A 19,868-nucleotide genomic window follows, 5' to 3' on the forward strand; every position below is an offset into this window, starting at 1 on the left:
TAGGTCACCACGACAGTGGTTGGAGCAGGCGGAGCAGAGGGTCCGGTGGACAGCCGTCTCCATAGGGCCGGCACAAGGTACGTATTACCCCTGGAACCCCTCCTGTTGCATCCCCCCGGTCTCCTCTCTCTCTCTCTCTCTCTCTCTCTCTCTCTCTCTCTCTCTCTCTCTCTCTCTCTCTCTCTCTCTCTCTCTCTCTCTCTCTCTCTCTCTCTCTCTCTCTCGGCTGGCGGTCGCGCCTGTGCAGCGGGCGCAGGTCGGCGCATGTGGGGGCGGCAGGCATTCCGGAGCTGGGGGCGCCGTGCCGGCTCCTTTCCGCGCGCTCCCGCGGTCTTGATCGCGCGGCGGAAGTGACGCAGCGGAAGGGGCGGGGCCGGGAACGCCGAAACCGGAAGTCGGGTGCCGGCCGGCTTTCCGGGATGCGCGTCTGGGGCGGCGCGCGGTACCCGGGGAGGGGGGGGGGGTGGACCCGGGGGAGGAGGTGCCGCGCCAGAGCCCTGCTGACCCGGACACTGTGGGAGGCATTAAAAGCAGGAGGTGACGCTGCTGGGGTGCTTCTGAAGGCCCAGCAATGGATTCGACAGAAGCCCCCACAGAGCAGCAGGACGAGGCGCAGGAGCGCCCAGAGAAACAGGCCACAGTGAATTCACAGGCGAGTGGCCAGCAGAAGAGGAAACGGACGGGCGAACAAAGCCACAGAAGTTCCTCCAGGCTAAAGGACCCTCCTGCCTCCCTCCGTGACCCGGTACCTGCCTCATCTGCATGGGTAAGAGATCTCCGTGAATGTACCCTGATGCAGTGTTTTATTTTTGTTCTTTCGCAGGCAAGGAAAGCTACGGGGAAGCAGAAGCACAGGGAATGTGCCCTCTGTAATTGCCCTTTGCCAGACGGCCACCCTAAAAAGTTGTGTCAGCCATGCGTGCGACAAACGGTAGGGGTTGGATAGGGGTACCCTAGGGGTAGATTGACAGGCCCTTACACTCTTCCCCGTCCATACAGGTGGCGGAAGAAACACCGGACTTCACCACAAGCCTGAGGGAGATAATCAGGACAGAAATGAAGGCCCTATCTAGAAAAGACTCCTCTAAGGGAAGAGATGTTAACCTCTCTGGTTCAGAGTCCTCGGCCGCACCTGGAATCGATATCTCCTCAGATTCCCCGGCCTCCACTTCATCATCTTCAGAAGAAGACTCGAGCCGTTTCTGCTTTCCCTTAGACCAGATGGATAAGTTAGTTAAAGCAGTAAGGTCCACTATGGGGGTAGCAGACACAAAACCGGAGCTTTCAGCACAGGACGTGATGTTCGGAGGCCTAGATCCCAGAAAGCGCAGATCCTTCCCGTTGAATGATAAAGTCCAGAACCTAATAAATAGAGAATGGAAAAAGCCTGAAAAAAGAGGTTCTTTGCCACCTGCCTTCAAACGAAGGTACCCGTTTGATGACCCAGTGGTAACCAAATGGGACAAGGCCCCTAAGCTGGACGCGGCAGTGGCCAAAGCCTCCAAAAAGTCCTCCATACCTTTCGATGACATGGCCTCCTTAAAAGACCCGCTAGATAAAAAAGCGGATTCTTTTCTGAAAGGAACATGGGAGATGTCAGCGGGTGCATTGAGACCAGCGGTAGCGGCCACATGTACGGCCAGATCCTTGATGGTCTGGCTGGATCAGCTGGATTCCCAATTGAAGGATGGAACCTCGAGAGCATACATTCGAAAAGCCTTACCAGTTATCCAAAGTGCTGCTGCTTTTCTGGCTGATGCGTCAGCAGATTCTGCGAGGATGGCGGCCAGGACCGCAGGTTTATCCAACGCAGCTCGAAGGGCTCTCTGGTTAAAATGCTGGCCAGGAGACATCCAGGCCAGATCTCGACTCTGTTCCATTCCTTGTGAGGGCGAATACCTGTTTGGGCCCGTCCTGGATGAACTTTTAGAAAAGGCCGGGGACGATAAAAAGAAGTTCCCCAGCCTGCCGAACCCCTCTTTTAGACGCCCCTTTACCAGGAAAGGATATTTCCGTAGGAGGCCGTCCAGGGATCAGGGCAGATGGGACGACAAAAGAAGGAGAGGTACTGGATTCATGTTCGGAGGAGGGGGGCGCCAGGAAGGTCCAGCACGGGACACTAAAAAGCCGCCCCAATGACTAGTTGCTCCGGTAGGGGGGAGACTAGCTGCCTTCTACCCGGCCTGGGCATTAATCTCTAATAGCAACTGGATACTGGGGGTGGTAACTGCGGGCCTACGACTAGAATTCTCCCGGGTTCCCCAAGATCGTTTTAAGGTCACTCCTCTTAGGTCATCCTCATCAGAACAGTCTGCCCTGGAAGCTGAAGTTCGGGATCTTTGCCATAAAAAGGTCCTAGCTAAAGTTCCAGAGGAAGAAAGGGGGAAAGGTTTCTACTCCCCTTTGTTCCTGGTCCGCAAGCCAGACAGTTCCTTTAGGACCATAATAAATCTTAAATCCCTCAATGAATTCCTGGTCACACGTCCATTTAAGATGGAAACAATTAATTCAACAATAAAGTTACTGTTTCATAACTGCTTCATGGTGTTGTTAGATTTGAAAGATGCCTACTACCATATACCCATTCATGCAGATCATCAGAGTTTTCTCAGAGTGGCAGTGCAGTTAGATGGGGCAGTTCAACATTTCCAGTATGCGGCCCTCCCCTTTGGGGTAGCAGTCGCTCCCCGTGTGTTTACTAAAGTAGTAGCGGAAGTTATGGCCCATCTACGTGAATCAGACATTTTAGTAGTTCCCTACTTAGATGACTTCTTGATTGTAGGGAAAACGGCTAACCATTGTTTGCAACAGCTACAAAGGGCAAGGTCTGCCCTAGAACGGTTAGGATGGCTGCTTAACATTAAAAAATCCCGGTTACAGCCGATGAGAATCCAACAATTCTTGGGCCTCATCCTAGATTCCGTAAAATAGGAATGCCGTCTGCCCCCAGAGAAGCTGGTTCGCCTACACTATCAGGTCCTGAACGCTTCCAATAACCCGACCATGTCCCTCAGGAAAGCCATGTCCCTTCTAGGTTCACTTTCCTCCTGTATCCCGGCGGTCCAGTGGGCCCAGTTTCATTCAAGAACTCTACAGGGCGAGGTCTTAAGGCATCAAAAAATGCTTGGGGGTTACTTAGAGGGCCAGCTAACCTTGTCCCGAAACACAAGGGAGTCCCTAGAATGGTGGCTAGATGAGAATAATTTATCCAGAGGGGTTCCCTGGGAATATGACATATCCCGCATAATCACCACGGATGCTAGCCCTTCCGGTTGGGGGGCTCATATGGGGGAAATTCTGGTCCAGGGCCTATGGGAACACCATCAGATAGAGATGTCATCCAACTTGAAAGAATTGACAGCAGTAGAGCTGGCGGCTAAAGAACTGCTTGTGTATCTACAGGGCCATCATGTGCGAGTGTTCTCCGACAATCTGGTCACCGTAGCGTATATCAACCACCAAGGCGGGACCCGTTCCAAATCCCTGATGAATGTAGCAGAACGGCTGTTCCAGCTAGCAGAGCAGCATTTCCTATCATTAACAGCTCTACATATAAAGGGGAAAGAAAACACCACGGCAGATTTCCTGAGCCGCAATCTCTTAAGGCAAGGAGAATGGTCCCTAAAAAACTCTATCTTCGACCTGATTGTACAGAAGTGGGGACTGCCAGAGATAGATCTCTTCGCCACCAAAGAAAACAGGAAAGTAAGACAGTTTTGCTCACTAAATCCCAGAGAAGACCCCCTGGCGGTAGACTCCTTGCTGATAAAGTGGGATTTCGGGCTTTCCTATGCCTTCCCTCCCCTATCGCTATTACCTCTAGTGGTGAGGAAAATCAGGAGAGACAGAGCGAAAGTTATAGTGATCGCTCCGTTTTGGCCCAGGAGGGCTTGGTTCTCATGCCTCAGGACCATGTCAGTGTCCGATCCTTGGGTCCTGCCGGAGATCCCGGATCTCCTATCCCAGGGCCCAGTCTTTCATCCTCAGGTGGCTGGCCTACATCTGACGGCGTGGAGTTTGAACGGACACTGCTGAAAGATAAAGGCTTCTCCCCAGACCTGGTTGACACTCTACTTAAAAGTAGAAAGATCACTACTACCAAGATCTATGTCAGAATTTGGAAGAGATTCCTAAAGAACTCTAGAGTAGTCGCTGGGGGTTCGGCTCCTATAAATCAAATCTTAGAATTTCTTCAGAAAGGTCTAGAAATGGGGCTCTCCACTAGTACCCTCAAAGTACAAGTTTCAGCCTTGGGGGCCCTCTTTAGCTGCAACATCGCGGGTAATTACTGGATCAGTAGATTCATCAAGGCAGCAGGTAGATCCAGGCCAGTGGTGAAGGATAGATTCATGCCATGGGACCTGAACCTAGTCCTCACAGCCATGACAGAAGCTCCATTCGAACCCATCTCATCAGCCTCTATAAAAAACCTGTCCCTCAAGGTAGCCTTCCTGGTAGCTCTAACCTCAGCTCGTAGAGTAAGCGACATCCAGGCATTATCTAGGCGTCCTCCTTATTTACAGTTTAAGGACGATAGGGTAATACTCAGACCTGACCCGGCGTTCTTACCGAAGGTAGTTTCTAGCTTTCATAGAACACAGGAAATAGTCCTTCCATCCTTCCTCCCTAATCCAGCTAATGAGAAGGAAGAGAAATTACACACCTTAGACGTTAGAGAATGCCTTAAAGAATATCTAGCGGTTACTGACCCCTGGAAAAAGGAGAATGCCCTATTTATCTCCCATCAAGGTCCCAGGAAAGGCTGTAGAGTGTCAAAAAATACACTAGCTAGGTGGATTAGAGAGGCTATTTCAATTGCATACACCTCAAAGGGCAGACCGGCACCTGCAAAAGTGAGGGCGCATTCCACCAGAGCCATGGCGTCCTCGTGGGCCGAGAGATCAGAAGTCTCCATTGACCAGATATGTAAGGCGGCTACTTGGTCCTCTCCGAGCACCTTTTATAATCATTATAGGCTAGACTTGGGTGCTTCCACAGACCTCTCTTTTGGTATAAGGGTACTGCAGGCTGTAGTCCCTCCCTAAAATAGTTATTACTCTCTGTAAATCTCTCAGGTGGTGCTGTCATGGACGACCGAATAAAGTCTTAGTTACTCACCGGTTAACGGTATTTTTCGGAGTCCATGACAGCACCCGTATATTCCCTCCCTTTAGTTTAAATTTGGGTGTTCACTTCTTCCTCTTGTATGTACACCGGTAAAGAATAGTTGTGTAAAGTACTGTATATAAATTATGCTATTAACCATTGTGGTCCTCTTGTGCTCTGTAATCCAACTGATGCGTGGGAGAGGTGCCGCCCTTTTGTATCTGTAGGTTTCCTGTTCCTGAAGGGCGGATCCCCTCTCTCAGGTGGTGCTGTCATGGACTCCGAAAAATACCGTTAACCGGTGAGTAACTAAGACTTTTCTTTATTGCTTCAGTGGGGGACACATGTTGCCATGGATGTATGCTGCTGTCGCTAGGAGGCTGACACTAGGCAAAAAAAGGAATTGGCTCCTCCCCAGTAGTATACACCCACTGACAGGAACCAAGTACTTCAGTTTAAGCTTGGTGTCTGTAGGAGGCAGACCTGGATCTAACCTCAGATTTGCAGTTTTTTCCTTTTCAGGTCTTGTTGTGTTCTATTAATCTTTTCCCTTTTTCAGACTCTTCATCTTCAGGCTTCCAGACCATCCAGAATTTCTTTCACAGGGCCCCCTCTTCCTCCACAGTTCTCAGTCTCTGATTTCAACGGCATGACCGTTGAGGCCACAGTCCTAAGGGTGACCAAACTTTCCCATCAGGTTATTCAGACCATAATTAAGACAAGAAAATCAGCATCTTTGCTAATCTATCACAGATACTGGAAGGTCTTTTTTTTTCAATGGAGTGTGGACAAAATTTGGTCACTACCCTTAAGGGTCAGGTTTCCGCTCTTCAATCCTTTCTCAACGAGATCTGGCTTCTTGTTCCCACGTAAAGACCTTTCTTCCAGGAGTCGCCCACCTGGCACCTCCCTTGTCGTCCAGCGATGGATCCATAGGATCTTGTTCTTTGGTGCTCTCCAGCTCGCTCCCTTTGAGCCCATTCAAGTTTTTCCGTCTTCTCTCCTGTCATAAAAGTGGACCTTCTTAGTTGCCATTACGCTTATCAGGAGAGTTTCTAAGTTAGCGGTTTTGTCCTGCCGTTCCTCGTTCCAGATTCTCCATCAGGACACGATGGCTCTCAGGCCCGTTCCTTTCTTCTTACATAGGGTGATCTCTTCACTTCTCGTTAGAGAAGGAAGGACAGTTTCTTAATTATGTCCCTCTCCAGTTCATCCCCTGGAGAAGTCCCTTGACAAGTTAGATCTGGTCAGAGCTATCCGAGTATATCTCTCAAGGACTGCTCCCTTTCGCCTCTCAAATGCCCTATTTGACATCTCTGAAGTTCGTCGTAAGGGATTCCCAGCCTCCAGGTCCACTGTTGCCTGTTTTGTTTCCTTCGGCAATATTGGAGGCATACTTCGTTCAGGACTAACAACTTCCTCCGAGGTTTAAGGCTCACTCCACCTGGGCAGTGGGAACTGCATGGGCAGTTTGTCACCCAGGCTTCGGCTTAACAGATTGTTAGCTGCAGCCTGGTCTTCATTGTACGCTTTTGCAGCGTTTTTTAAGTTTCATACCCATGTCTCGTCTGATGCAGACCTAGGAAGGAAGGTGTTACAGGCGGCGGTTATGCACTGGCCGACCTAGGTTTTTTTCTTTGCATTGTTTTCTGTTTCCCACCCTTGGGGACTGCTTTGGGACGTCCCATGATGACCTTTGTCCCCTAATGAAGTGATAAAGAAAGAAGGATTTTTGGTACTCTTCGTAAAATCTTTCTTGGAGCCTTCATTGGGGGACACAGCACCCTCTCTAACTGTTTGTACCGTTTTTGGGCCTACGTGCCTTTTGTTGCTGAGTTGGTGCATATGTTGAGTTTTTGGTTGCTTCTCCTACTGCTTTAACACTAACTGAGGTACTTGGTTCCTGTCACTGGGTGTATACTACTGGGGAGGAGCTAATTCCTTTTTTTGCCTAGTGTCAGCCTCCTAGCAACAGCAGCATACACCCATGGTAACCTGTGTCCCCCAATGAAGGCACCAAGAAAGAGATTTTACGGTGAGTACAAAAAGTCCTTTTTAATTTAAGATGGATAACAAAAATCTAAAGTTTCTTTAAAAAAAAAAAAGTCATTTTCCGAGACCCATGGCATCTCCTCCATTTTTGGGATCTGTGGTTGAGGACCTTTTTTGCGTGCTGAGCTCACGTTTTTATTGGTACTGTTTTGGTGTAGATATATTTTGATCGCCCGCTATTTCATTTTAATTGCGGCAACTAAAAAGACTTTTTTTTTTTTTTGTTTTTTTTTCTTTTTTTTTTTCTCGTTACGCCATTTTCTGATCTGATTTAAAAAATATATATATTTATTTATTTTACATTGCCGTTCAAAATTTTTGGGGTCACCTAGACAATTTTGTGTTTTCCATGGAAACTTAAAAACTCATACTTTTATAAATCAAATGAGTTGCCAAGTGAATTTAAAATCTACTCCAGCCATTGATAAGAGTCGAAAAAAAGATTTTTATTTGAAATACTAATTTTCTCCTTCAAACTTTGCTTTCATCAAAGAATGCCCACTTTGCAGCAATTACAGCATTGCAGATCTTTTAGCATTCTAGCAGTTATTTTGCTGAGGTAAACTGGAGAAATTTCACCCCATGCTTCCAGAAGCGCCTCCCACAAGTTGGTTTGGCTTGATGGGCACTTTTTGCATACCATACGGTCAAGCTGCTCCCACAACAGCTCAATGGGGTTGACTGCACTGGCCACTCCATTACAGATAGAATACCAGCTTCCTGGTTCTTCCCTAAATAGTTCTTGCATAATTTGGAGGTGTGCTTTGGGTCATTGTCCTGTTGTAGGATGAAATTGGCTCCAATCAAGCGCTGTCAACAGGGCATAAGACATAGCGTTGCAAAATGGAGTGATAGCCTTCCTTATTCAAAATCCCTTTTACCTTGTACAGATCTCCTACTTTACCAGCACCAAAGCAACCGCAGACCAAAGCAACCGCAGATCATCACATTACCTCCACCATGCTTGACAGATGGCGTCAGGCACTCTTCCAGCATCTTTTCAGTTGTTCTGCGTCTCACAAATGTTCTGTGTGATCCAAACACCTCAATCTTGGATTCGTCTGTCCATAACACTTTTTACCAATCTTCCTCTGTCCAATGTCTGTGTTCTTTTGCCCATATTAATCTTTTCCTTTTATTAGCCAGTCACAGATATGGCTTTTTTTTTTTTTTTTTTTGCCACTCTGCCTTGAAGGCCAGCATCCCAGAGTCGCCTCTTCACTGTAGACGTTGACACTGGTGTTCTGCGTGTACTATTTAATGAAGCTGCCAGTTGAGGACCTGTGAGGCGTCGATTTAGCACACTACAAATTCTAATGTACTTGTCTTGTTGCTGCGTTGTGCAGCGGGGCCTCCCACTTCTCTTTCTACTCTGGTTAGAGCCTGTTTGTGCTCTCCTCTAAAGGAAGTAGTACACACCGTTGTAGGAAATCTTCAGTTTCTTGGCAGTGTCTCGCATGGAATAGTCTTCATTTCTAAGAACAAGAATAGACTGTCAAGTTTCACATGAAAGTTCTTTTTTTCTGGCCATTTTGAGAGTTTAATGGAACCAACAAATGTAATGCTCCAGATTCTCAACTAGCTCAAAGGAAGGTTGGGTTTATAGTTTCTCTAATCAGCCAAACTGTTTTCAGCTGTGCTGACATACTTGCACAACGGCTTCAATGGCATTCTAACAATCCATTAGTCTTCTTAGGCCGGTTTCACATTAGCGCTTTTTCAGCGCGCGCACGGCCGGGGGTAGCTCCGCCCCCGAGCCGGCTCTCTGCCCGGCGTGCCCGCCCCTAGCTTGTAGCGCCGCCTACTAGCGGACAGCGGCGCCTGCGATCGGCGCACCCTATCTTTAGCATAGGGTGCGCAGATCGTGCGCAGGCCGTGCGCTAGTTGCGCTTTGACCTGCGCTGCGCACTTTTGACGGTGCGCCGTGCGCGCCAAAATCCGAAAAGTTTGATTTTGGCGCGCACGGCGCACCGTCAAAAGTGCGCAGCGCAGGTCAAAGCACAACTAGCGCACGGCCTGCGCACGATCTGCGCACCCTATGCTAAAGATAGGGTGCGCCGATCGCAGGCGCCGCTGTCCGCTAGTAGGCGGCGCTACAAGCTAGGGGCGGGCACGCCGGGCAGAGAGCCGGCTCGGGGGCGGAGCTACCCCCGGCCGTGCGCGCGCTGAAAAAGCGCTAATGTGAAACCGGCCTTACACAGTTAGCAAACACACAGTACCATAAGTGAGTGATGGTTAGCAAACACACAGTACCATAAGTGAGTGATGGTAGTTGGAAATGGGCCTCTATACACCAATGAAGATATTGCATTACAAACCAGACGTTTGCAGCTAGAATAGTCAATTACCACATTAACAATGTATAGAGTGTATTTCTGAATCATTTAATGTTGGCTTCATTGGAAAAAAAAACTGTTCTGTTCTTTCAAAAATAATGAAATTTCTAAGTGACCCTAAACTTTTACACGGGGTGTGTGTGTGTGTGTGTGTGTGTGTGTGTGTGTGTGTGTGTGTGTATGTGATATATATATATATATATATATATATATATATATATATATATATATATATAATCTTTATTTATATAGCGCCAACATATTCCGCAGCGCTTTACAGTTTAACAGTTTCAAAACACAAGTCATAAGTAACAACGCTAACAATACAATAATTAAAGCAAAATAAGACGAAATAAGACGACCCTGCTCGTGAGAGCGTACAATCTACAATGAGGTGAGGGAGATACAGAGTACAGGTGTGTATTTACAATGGTGTATTTACAATGAAGGTCCAGCCATCTTGCAGGAGTGACGGATGGATGGAGATAGTGAATGGGCTACGCACGCACACTTACACAGAGAATGACTTTGATTAGTGAATGTGATAGGCCGCTCTGAACAGGTGTGTTTTGAGGGAGCGCCTAAAACTATGCAAACTGTGGATAGTCCTGATTTCTTGGGGTAGAGCATTCTCATATATATATATATATATATAATTTCTGAACGTAGAAATCCCAGACGTGTATTTTTTTTTTATTTTGAATGCAGAATGATTTAAACTGAAATATTTTTATTTTTAAAAATCCTTTTTTTTTTTTTCTTACCCTACACTTGCTTCGATAGTCTCCGTGGATTGCTTGTGCTACAAAGAACAGGGCTCAAGCGCTGCTCTATGTAGCAGAAATACTCACCTGCTATGAGCCCCGACCATTGGGCGGTGCTCATAGCAATCCGGCAATGACGACCACAGGGGTCTGCTGCAGACCCAGGTTGTCATGCCAACCCATCATCTACCCGCAGTCATTTGATACAGGTGCCAATGGGTGGGATTAGTAACACGCTTCCGGCGCAATCATGTTAAATGTTGCTGTCCGAGATTGACAGCGGCATTTAACAGGTTTACAGCCACGGGTGGATCGTGATTCCACCCCGGCTGTTAGGGCACATGTGAGCTATTCAAATCAGCTGACGTGCTGGAAAAGATGTTGGCTCAGCACAGGAGCCTACATCAAAGAGAGACACGCGACATGCGCCATACATGTACGACTTATGTCTTGAAGGGATTAAAAGGAATCTGTCATGTCTGGAAACACTGTTTGCCAACATGAAAATAGTCAGTCTGCAGATAAATGGCGTTAAAATCATGCTTCCTTTACCGAAAGCATGACTATAGGTAAAAAATGAATTTTTATTCTCCCTGCATAAGCTCACTTTTAGTCGTAGGGTCGCCACTCACTCCGTCACTTTGACAGCCTGCTCAGTCTATATGCAGAGTGGACTCAATGTGCCAGGGAGTGATTACAGCGGCATTCACTGTCTAGTGAGCGGTGATTGTTTCATGCACAGCACAAATAGCTGGAAGCAAGTGGCTGCAGAGCGGATGCAAGTTTGTTCTCTCTGTAGCTGCTGCTTCAGTAAGGCAGGCATGATTTTGATGATATTTACCTGCAGATTAACATATCTGCAGGTAAATGTGTTTCTCGATGCGACCGGTTCTCTTTGTTTTACCTCGGTATTCAGAACTTTTATCATTTAGTTGCTGCAATAATCTTTAAAGCCTATCCCATCCTGCCGTGTCAGCAGGAGCATTACATGGGCTTTCTTAATCTACAAGACTCTAGCTTACAGGCTCACTGATGGTTATTAATGGTTTATTTTTCCTCAAGGGCTTTTATTAAGATTGGCAAGAAGTAGTCTGATGTTATAGACTAACTTATAACTTATTTGCTTTCATGGACAAAGGATTATATATATTCAAAATATGTAGAGTCATTGGTTGTCATGAACACAGCACTGTAGCTTCACAGCTCTGGGATCTTGGGTTCCAGTACCACCAGGGACAATATCGGCAAGGTGTTTGTGGGTTTCCTTCAAGACTTAAGTACAGGGAATCTAGATTGTGAGCCCCAGTGGGGACCGTGATGACAGTCTGTAAAGCTCTGTTGTGTATGATGGTGCTAAGTGACCATAATAAATAAACATTGTAGAACAATTTGCTTTAATTTGGTGAAATCACAATAGTGTAAGGCACTGAGGAAAATCATGGAGCTATATAAGTAAAATAAATGCATCTGGAGTCTGCATGGAGATGTATATAATCCATCACTTTTCAGGTCTTGCTTATATAGAATATATCGTGTATCGCTGTACTGTAAGCGGCTGTCTGATAAGTGATTGCAATGGATTAGGTCATGCAGCCCTAATTGTGCAAGAGATATTACTCCTTGGGTTGGCTTCTTCTAGACTAGTTTTAAGAAAACATTAATGCAATCGATAGTGTGCTGCTTAATTTACCTTCTGTATATTCAGCACTGCACCATATCTAGGAGTCTGAAGTTTACTTTCTGCCTGTGCTTAGCTTTTAAAGTGCTTGGTCACATTAGATGAATGTCGGCAGGGCTGGCCCATCTAAGGTGCATTGGCGGTGTCCATAATATCCAGGGGAAAAAGCGTCAGGCATATTCAATTTAAACCTGTCAAAACCTTTTAGTGTTCTTTGGAGCTACAGATGAGTCCTTCCTTACCTTTTCTCTTCACTTGAGATCCCACAAGATCTGCTTTGGGGGGGAAAGAAAAACATTTGTGTTTCTTACATTCCAAAACAGAGCAGTGAGCATAAGTTGTATGGTAGTGTAGGAGCTTTCTATGTTTTATTTAAAGTGTACCCATATGTTAAAAATGGGTTTTGTATTGTTTGTTTTTTAAGTCTTTAAAATTGTGCGTACATCTTGTGAATTTAGCGCAATGTCAAAAATGGCCTTTTTTCCTGTCTTGAACTGTTTTTTGTAACTGTTTGGCAACAAGAGTCACGCGCTTTGCAAAATGGTACAAAAATTGAGGCAAATGCTGACGTAATTAAAATTACATCAGCGGAAGACTGGGATGGAGTTGCTAAAATTTTACAACTTGGAAATTTATGAATCTGGCAAAAAGAACTAAAATCCTCCCACAAAGGGAGGGAGGAGGGAAACACCGGAGAGCACATATAAAATAGATTTAAAAAGGGTGCAAATAACACTTATTTTTTTTAAACAATTATTCTAAGACAATGATTCTTTCTTCTTTTGAGCCCATACAGTCCTGTGCGCCTACTCATTCAAGAACTGAGCTGTTTTGCAAAGTATTTTGAGTAACCAGTGGGGGTCTCGGGCTGCATCTCTACCGGTGTACATCCCACTTAAGTGTCTCTTACCTATAATGAACTTTTTAACCATATTTTTAAGTCATCTTCTTAAATTTTAGGATCTGTGACGTAAAGGACATATTTGGAATCTATCCTTTTACTAACTGTATTTTCCTAATTTATATAGCACCATTAATTGCATGGCACTTTACAGACATTTTATTAGACACTGTCCCATTGGGGCTCACAATCTAGACTCCCTATCGATATATCTTTGGAGTATGAGAGGAAACCAGAGTACCTGGAGGAAACCCTTTCAAATGAATTGCAGACATTGTCCTTGGTGGGATTTGAACCCAGGACCCTAGAGCTTCAAAACAACCGTGATATCCACTGAGCCACCGTGCTGTTGCCAGCTTCTTACTCTCTCCTCCCCATTGATCGGCTGAGCCTGTTGACCGAAGAGGTGTTTGACAGAGAATTATGTACAGTTTATGGCAGCTTAATTATTTACAAGAAGGAAGCCATTACTTCCATTTTATCATTCTACCTTGTCTACTGGCTGCAAAATAAATCCTCAGACTGGTGCTGCTCGATGGGAGTTATGGTTCTACAATAAGCTGTACACCGTGTACTAAGCTTCTGGGATATTCATTACTACTGCTGCCTCCTCCATCCAGACCAATTTCATAGACCTGATTACTTATTTGGCCACACTCCACACTCAATGACTCTCGGCCCAGATATAAGCAACCTCTCTGTCACTGGCCACCAAGGCGTACTTACAGAAATAGGATTTTATCTGTACCGGTAATCTAAACCCCCTGTAACATCCTGTGTGCAAGGACCTATAAATTTAGAAGTTTAGTGACCTATGTGACTTTGCGGGTAGTGTGTGGTGATAAGTTAGCCCCTGCAATGAACGTCTTCCAGTCATCTAGACCTTCATGTATCAGCATCTACTATATGACCTGATGATCATATAGAACCTTTCCATCGGTGGTTGAACATGCAAGAGTGATGTGAATTATGAAGTGATGTAATAGGAAAGGATAGAAAAAAAATAATAAAGAAAAGAGGAGGTTTGGAGCCGAAAGGGGTTCTGTGTAAGGCTGATGGCTATGGAGAGTGAAGTAAGAAGGTGCTAAAACTTTGTCCCTTTAGAGAAGATTGAGAGCAGATTATTACTGTATTGAAAAGCACAATCGTAGCCTATCCACAGGGACCAGGTCCCAGGAATTTGTGATAACGCTGTGCCAGGATAGATGACATCTTTCTTTGTCCTTCCTGTACCAGTTGTCGCCTCTTACACTTTACAATTCTCGAAGGTCATCTTTCATGCAAGAGCATTTTTTTTGTTTGGCTAAAAAATACATTTCTTCGTGTCTTGGGGCATGTTCTCAATCCTTGTTTGAAAAGGGGGAAAAAAAAGCTTCCCATTTAGTCCTTCCCTATGTTATGGCCTGTGACTGGGTGGATAAAAGAAATACCTGAATTCTAAGTCTGTGTGTGAGGTCAGGCCCATCAAATGGGAAGCATGTCTCCAGGTGATTGACACCTACGAAACAAATCAAATGCACAATCTGGCGCTGTGTGAGCTATTCTGTTGAATCATATAATCTATAGAGATGGATATGAAGGATGTTTTATGCATGACCTTTTGCGCACTCTTGCAAGAAGACTTCTAGCTTTTTACATGTTGTTCCTCTGATTGCACAACCTAAATCTGGTCCCCATGCTGTGTGTATGTAGTCATCAGTACAACCCAATTTGAAACATCAAGCTCTTAGGAGTAAAATGTGTACTTGTGGAAAGTTCCTAGTTGGCGTTGGAAGACTTACAGGTCCTGCAATGCTCCCCTGTGAAACTAAATATGCAAACCGTTTCTTCCGAGGAAGAGCACAAGAACTCTAGTGTTACTTGTTGGAGGTATTTCTCTAGCAGTCAGTATCAACCCTTTACAGGGCCTTACCACATGAGTTTGGATAAGAAACCAAACCAAAATCTCCATCTGCAGACAGCTGTTTCGGGTTGTTTGCTCCTCATCAGTATAATCCAGGAGGACTGGTTGGACAGATGAGGCCCATTATCAAAGTTTCTCCCAAGTAGAGTTGAGCAAATATCTTCGGTTCCCCCGTTTATTCGACAACCTATAGCGCTTGCCGAATAAGCTACAGCGAGAACCCGGCTCCCTGGATCACGCCGGTTGAATAGCTGATCACCACTGCAGCTGCATGTACCGCGACTGTGTCACAGCACATGCATGGAGAGCCTGTGTCTTGGGCTCTCTATACATGTGCTGTGACAGTGACGCAGCTGCAGTTGCAATCAGCTGTTCAGCCGGCGTGATCCAGGAAGCCGGGTTCTCGCTGTAGCTTATTCGGCAAGCGCTATAGGTTGTCGAATAAACGGGGAACTGAAGACTTTTAAAGGAGGATGACCGGGTCTCTACAGCCCCGAAACACGTGTCTGAAAATGGATGTTTTGGCTTGGCTGAAAATCTGAAGTCATGTGACCACTATCTTTAAAGGTTTTTTATTGACATTTGGGAATTGCTACATGTGAGTGGTGGCACTAGACACTCTGCTCTGTTCCTGTGGAAAAAGGCTGTTTACATACATAGGAGATGTACAGCCAGCAACTATTTCTTCTAGGCCATTTAATTGATGCAAACTGCTAACAAACAAGTATTCGCTCACTCGTTGACTGTTTGCGCAAGCTGTTTTCCCAGAATGAAGTTGCTCACAAATTCTCTTTTAGATGCTTATTGGTCCTTGTAAAAGGCACATGCATTTAGTCCTTAGAACTCATAAGAGGTTGGGGGGGGAAGCGTTTTTAAGGAGGATGGAGATTTAGGCTACTTTCACACATCAGTTTTTTGCCGTCAGGCAGGATCCGGCTATTTTTAGAAAAAACGGATCCGGCATAAATTTTGGAGAACTGTAGAAACGGATCCGTTTTTCTGCTGGATCCGTCTAGCAGGTTATATCTGTTTCCTGGGGGCTGGGCAATTGGATCTGAGCATGCGCAGACTTAAAAAAACGGATCCGGTGGCTGGATCCGTCTTTTTCTGGATCCGGCACATTGCGGCGCTCATAGACTTTCATTGTAGCAAAAAGCCGGAAGCGTCGGATCCGGCACTTCCGGCTTTTTTGCCGGAGACAAAAAACGTTACAGTAGCCGTTTTTTCCAGACGCCGGAATGAGACAAGTAGCCGGATCCGGCAAAAAACAGATGAAACGCAATGCCATCCGGTGCGATCCGGCGCTAATGCAAGTCAATGGGGAAAAAACTGGATCCGGCATTGCATTTCGCCGGATCCGGTTTTAAAAAAAAAAAAAAAAAAAAAAAAAAAAAGCCGGATCCTGCCTGATGGCAAAAAACTGATGTGTGAAAGAGGCCTAAGTGCTTGAGTTAAAGGTAGAGGGAAACTTTATTTCTTCTAAAGTGAGGTAAGATGTGGAATGGCTGTAAATGTGGGCCAGCCCTTATACAGACTAAGCCTTGCGGGGTAATATACATTATACACCATATGTAAGGCAATTTTATTAATGACCCATGTATCTGGAGCATTACCGTGCATCTACAGTTGTTAAGAGAAAAGGCTTATACCAGACTGAAGCGACAGTATTGACAAGTCTGAGAGCTTCTGCTTTGGAAATATAGATTTGTAGTTGGGTGCTATGTTTTAATATTTTTTTTTATATTCGTTTTTAAGGTTTAAACCCAGTGAAGATAAAGCCCCACCACAGAGTTTAGAGGAGCAGCCCCCACTAACAGAAGAGGAAGGCTTGGGGCAGGAGCTCAAAAATCGTGCATCCACCGACCAACCAATGGATCAAAATGTACAACTTCTCATAGAGGAACTCAGTCTGGTCTCACCAGAGAAACAGTTTGTAAAACAAGATGCAGAATGTCCCCTACAGGCTAAGGAGGCTTTATCCAAGGATCCACTAGTGGAAAACATGGTGGTAGATTCAGTACAAGAACATTTGGGGGATGTACCAGAAAATGTATTTTTAGAAGACCATAGACCCCAATGTACAGTGAGTACTATGAATGCAGAGGTGCAATGTGAGCTACACTTACTAGATACCACGGGGGCAGAGACGACGGCACCTATGGGACTTGTTACCGAGGTTTCTTGGTACATGGAGGAAGCAGGGGTGTCTTCCTTGTACACTGTCCAGTCAGTGGTTATACCTTCAGCTCAGGTCCTCGATAAACTCCCAGAGCTGACCACGAAGAATGTATTATTACAACCACCTTTGTGCCTCGATGACCTAGGAGATCCTGTTCATGCTCTGGCACAAGGTGGCTTTAATCAATCATCTAATGAACCAGTACAAGAAGATCCTATTATCACTGCATGCATAGATCAACAACTGCATAATGTGACTCCTTCCGAAACTAATGTATTACTGACTGATGCTCCACAGGACACACCAAGTGCTGCAGCTTTTATAGCACCCTTCCCTGCGCCTCCTACTGAAAGGGAGTGCACATTACATCTGGATACAGCAGGGCAGTGTCCAGTGGCAGATGTTTCTTCAGGCACAGAGGTGCCATTAGTAGAGGCGGCCACTGATCAGCACCAACATGTGCTGTTGGTTTCCACACAGGATAAGCTGTTAGTAAATGCTCCATGTGAATTGCAATCAGAACCAAGCAACAACTTCTCTATAGATCAGTTTACATTGGCACCTTGGCATCCAGCAGCAGATGGTAATGTCACTGTTATGCCAGGTACTGAGACTTTGGATGGTGCACAAAACCCAGAGCTCCTGGTGCCCAACACTGGCTGCTGTGGGGGTAAACGAAAGCACTGCTGGTCTCCATGTCACCCTCCAGCAAAAAGACTTCCTCTACATTGTCTGCCTATGTGGTCATTTCACCAGCTTCCTAGTTCAGTGCAGCAGCCAACGATCCCTGTGTTTAGTGACTGTGTGGACATAGACCGCAAAAATAGACTAGCTGAAGTGGGTGAAGGCAGCCCTACCACACTCTGTTTCGACCCTAAGCTAGCACAGTATGAAGCCTCATCAGAATCTGACTGGGACTTCCAGCTTGTGTCTCAGCACCACAATAACCCTCAGCAGAGTGCTCACCTTGGGGACCTGACGACCGCCCAGGTCAATCTAGACGAGAGCTGGTATGGAAAACGCCTGGGATCAGTGCTTACGCATGAACAAGCTTTGGGGTCCCCCAGCACCACACAGACTGTAACCGTGTCACATGCATCATATGACCTTTATCTTAGTGGGGTGGCATCGTGAAGGGACTGGTGTGATCAGTAAATTGACTGATAATCGGTGGCATCATCTTCTGGTGTACACTGCATATTTATCTTGCTCCCATTTGGTCCATTACTCCAGATTTCTGCATGTCTCTTCCCCACCCCCCTGCTCTTTCCGGGATGGATGAGCTAGCGAGCCCTCTGCTTCTCCCCACAGCTATTAAGTGCATCTTAATGACTTCTAATGGCACAGACAAGTTCTCACTGGAGTTGAAATGCTGAGCCTTGTAATCCTGCCAAGAACCAGACAAATCTTATACCTGTGAAGCCTGGAAAAGCCAATACATTTACATCTCCGATCGAAAAAAAAAAATTCCCCCTGCTCACCCACCCCCATGAATGGATTTGCTAAATGGTGAGATATAAAACCTAAGGCACATGGCCTGATGGCACAAACTAATAATTGTCATTAAATGTGAATTTATATTATGTGGCAAGACACAATTGATCTCTGGGTCTCTTCATAGGGTTGGACAGACTGTTCAAATTAATATTGCATTAAAGGATGCAAATCATAAAACCATGTGGTTGGCCCAGCATGACTTAAGGTATATTCACATGCTGCAGAAAATGTCACTCATCTGAATGGAGGCTACATAATGTCATGTGCTCCAAAAACCACTTCAGTCAGATGAATGCGATGGTCATCGAAATTTCTGCCGCATGAGACTCCCCTTATCATTAGGAGGGTCACCAGCTGACCCTCGCACCCAGACGTCTCGCTCAATGTTATGAACCTCTTCTTGGTTTAAGTGCGCTCTGTACAGTGACTGACTGGTGGGAGTAGTGATCCTTCCTCACATGTATTCACTTTCAGAAACACCTGGTTGACGGCAAATTTATTTTTTTATTTATTTTTTTGCTGAACTGTCACTATGGCATGCTCCACTACTGAATGGCAAATCTGCAGATAGAGGGGAGCTATGTATATACTGGTGAACTACCAGTCAGGAGTTAGGATAAGTTGTGTTGTTAAATTTCTTGTCACCCCACTTCCCCAGAAATTGTAATAAATGCATCCAACAAAAACCACATATACCGGTAATATGCAAATGTCTCCTTACCCGGAGCTGCGTCTTGTGTGCTAAATAGCAGGAGTGGACAAGTCCCTCTAAAATAAGTCTCTTTTCATAGCAGATGTGCATTCATACACAACCCCAGCGGATTGGCTTGTCTATAGACCTAACCCTTTGGAAATATAATCCAAAAATAAAAATGTCTCTTGAACCTTTTTTTTTTTTTTTTTTTTTTTTTAGGCTATTTCTAATATTTCGACAAGACCATTGGGCTATGTTGTCACCAGGAGAGGTTTTTTTTTTTTTTTTTTTTTTTTAAATGAGCATATTGTATACCATAGTCATTATGTGGGACCGTTTGTTTCTTTTTCTCCCCCAGATGACTGTATTTCTTACCGTTTTTTTACATTTCCTGGCATTGATGGATTCTGCCCTAAGAATAGGTATGTCCACAGTCATTGTAATATGGATTTTTAATATATGTTTGTCTGTCAATGTTACCCTACCTCTATGATGTGATTTTGCAACTTTATTTTTTTTTAATAAAAAAATAAACACATTTAATTTTTTTTTTTTTTTTTTTTTTTTTAAATCTAAGTACCATGAATACTGTTTCTGAATGTATACTTTAAGAGGGTGAATGAGACAGAATCTTTAGTTGTGTTCCTAATAATTCTATAGAACAATTGCCCTTAATCCCAGCAGCTCCAATTTCTTTTTGTGCTGCCCTCAGAAGAGGGTTTCTTATACTGGCATGTGACTGTATGTAACGGGGGGCT

The 19,868-nt window shown here is 45.3% G+C and overlaps 1 protein-coding gene across 2 annotated transcripts in view; it reads left to right on the top strand.

The window, feature by feature from the left end:
- Positions 1 to 19,648, top strand: part of DBF4B (DBF4B-CDC7 kinase regulatory subunit) — a 58,543-nt gene extending 38,895 nt beyond the window's left edge. Inside the window, exons 13-14 of one of the 2 annotated variants that reach the window (XR_012231625.1) lie at positions 16,496 to 18,428; positions 19,469 to 19,648. Coding sequence is in view for 1 of the 2 variants with exons in the window: in XM_073572856.1 (XP_073428957.1) it covers positions 16,496 to 18,053 (1,558 nt within the window). In the remaining variant the exon portion in view is untranslated. Of the gene's footprint in view, positions 1 to 16,495 lie in introns of both variants that reach the window. The other variant, XM_073572856.1, reaches the window with a different exon arrangement.
- The last annotated feature ends 220 nt before the right edge of the window (positions 19,649 to 19,868 follow it).

Source organism: Dendrobates tinctorius, unplaced genomic scaffold, assembly GCF_039654945.1.
Source record: "Dendrobates tinctorius isolate UK_male_01 unplaced genomic scaffold, ASM3965494v1 ptg000032l, whole genome shotgun sequence".
In the NCBI taxonomy this organism is placed as follows: Eukaryota; Metazoa; Chordata; class Amphibia; order Anura; family Dendrobatidae; genus Dendrobates; species Dendrobates tinctorius.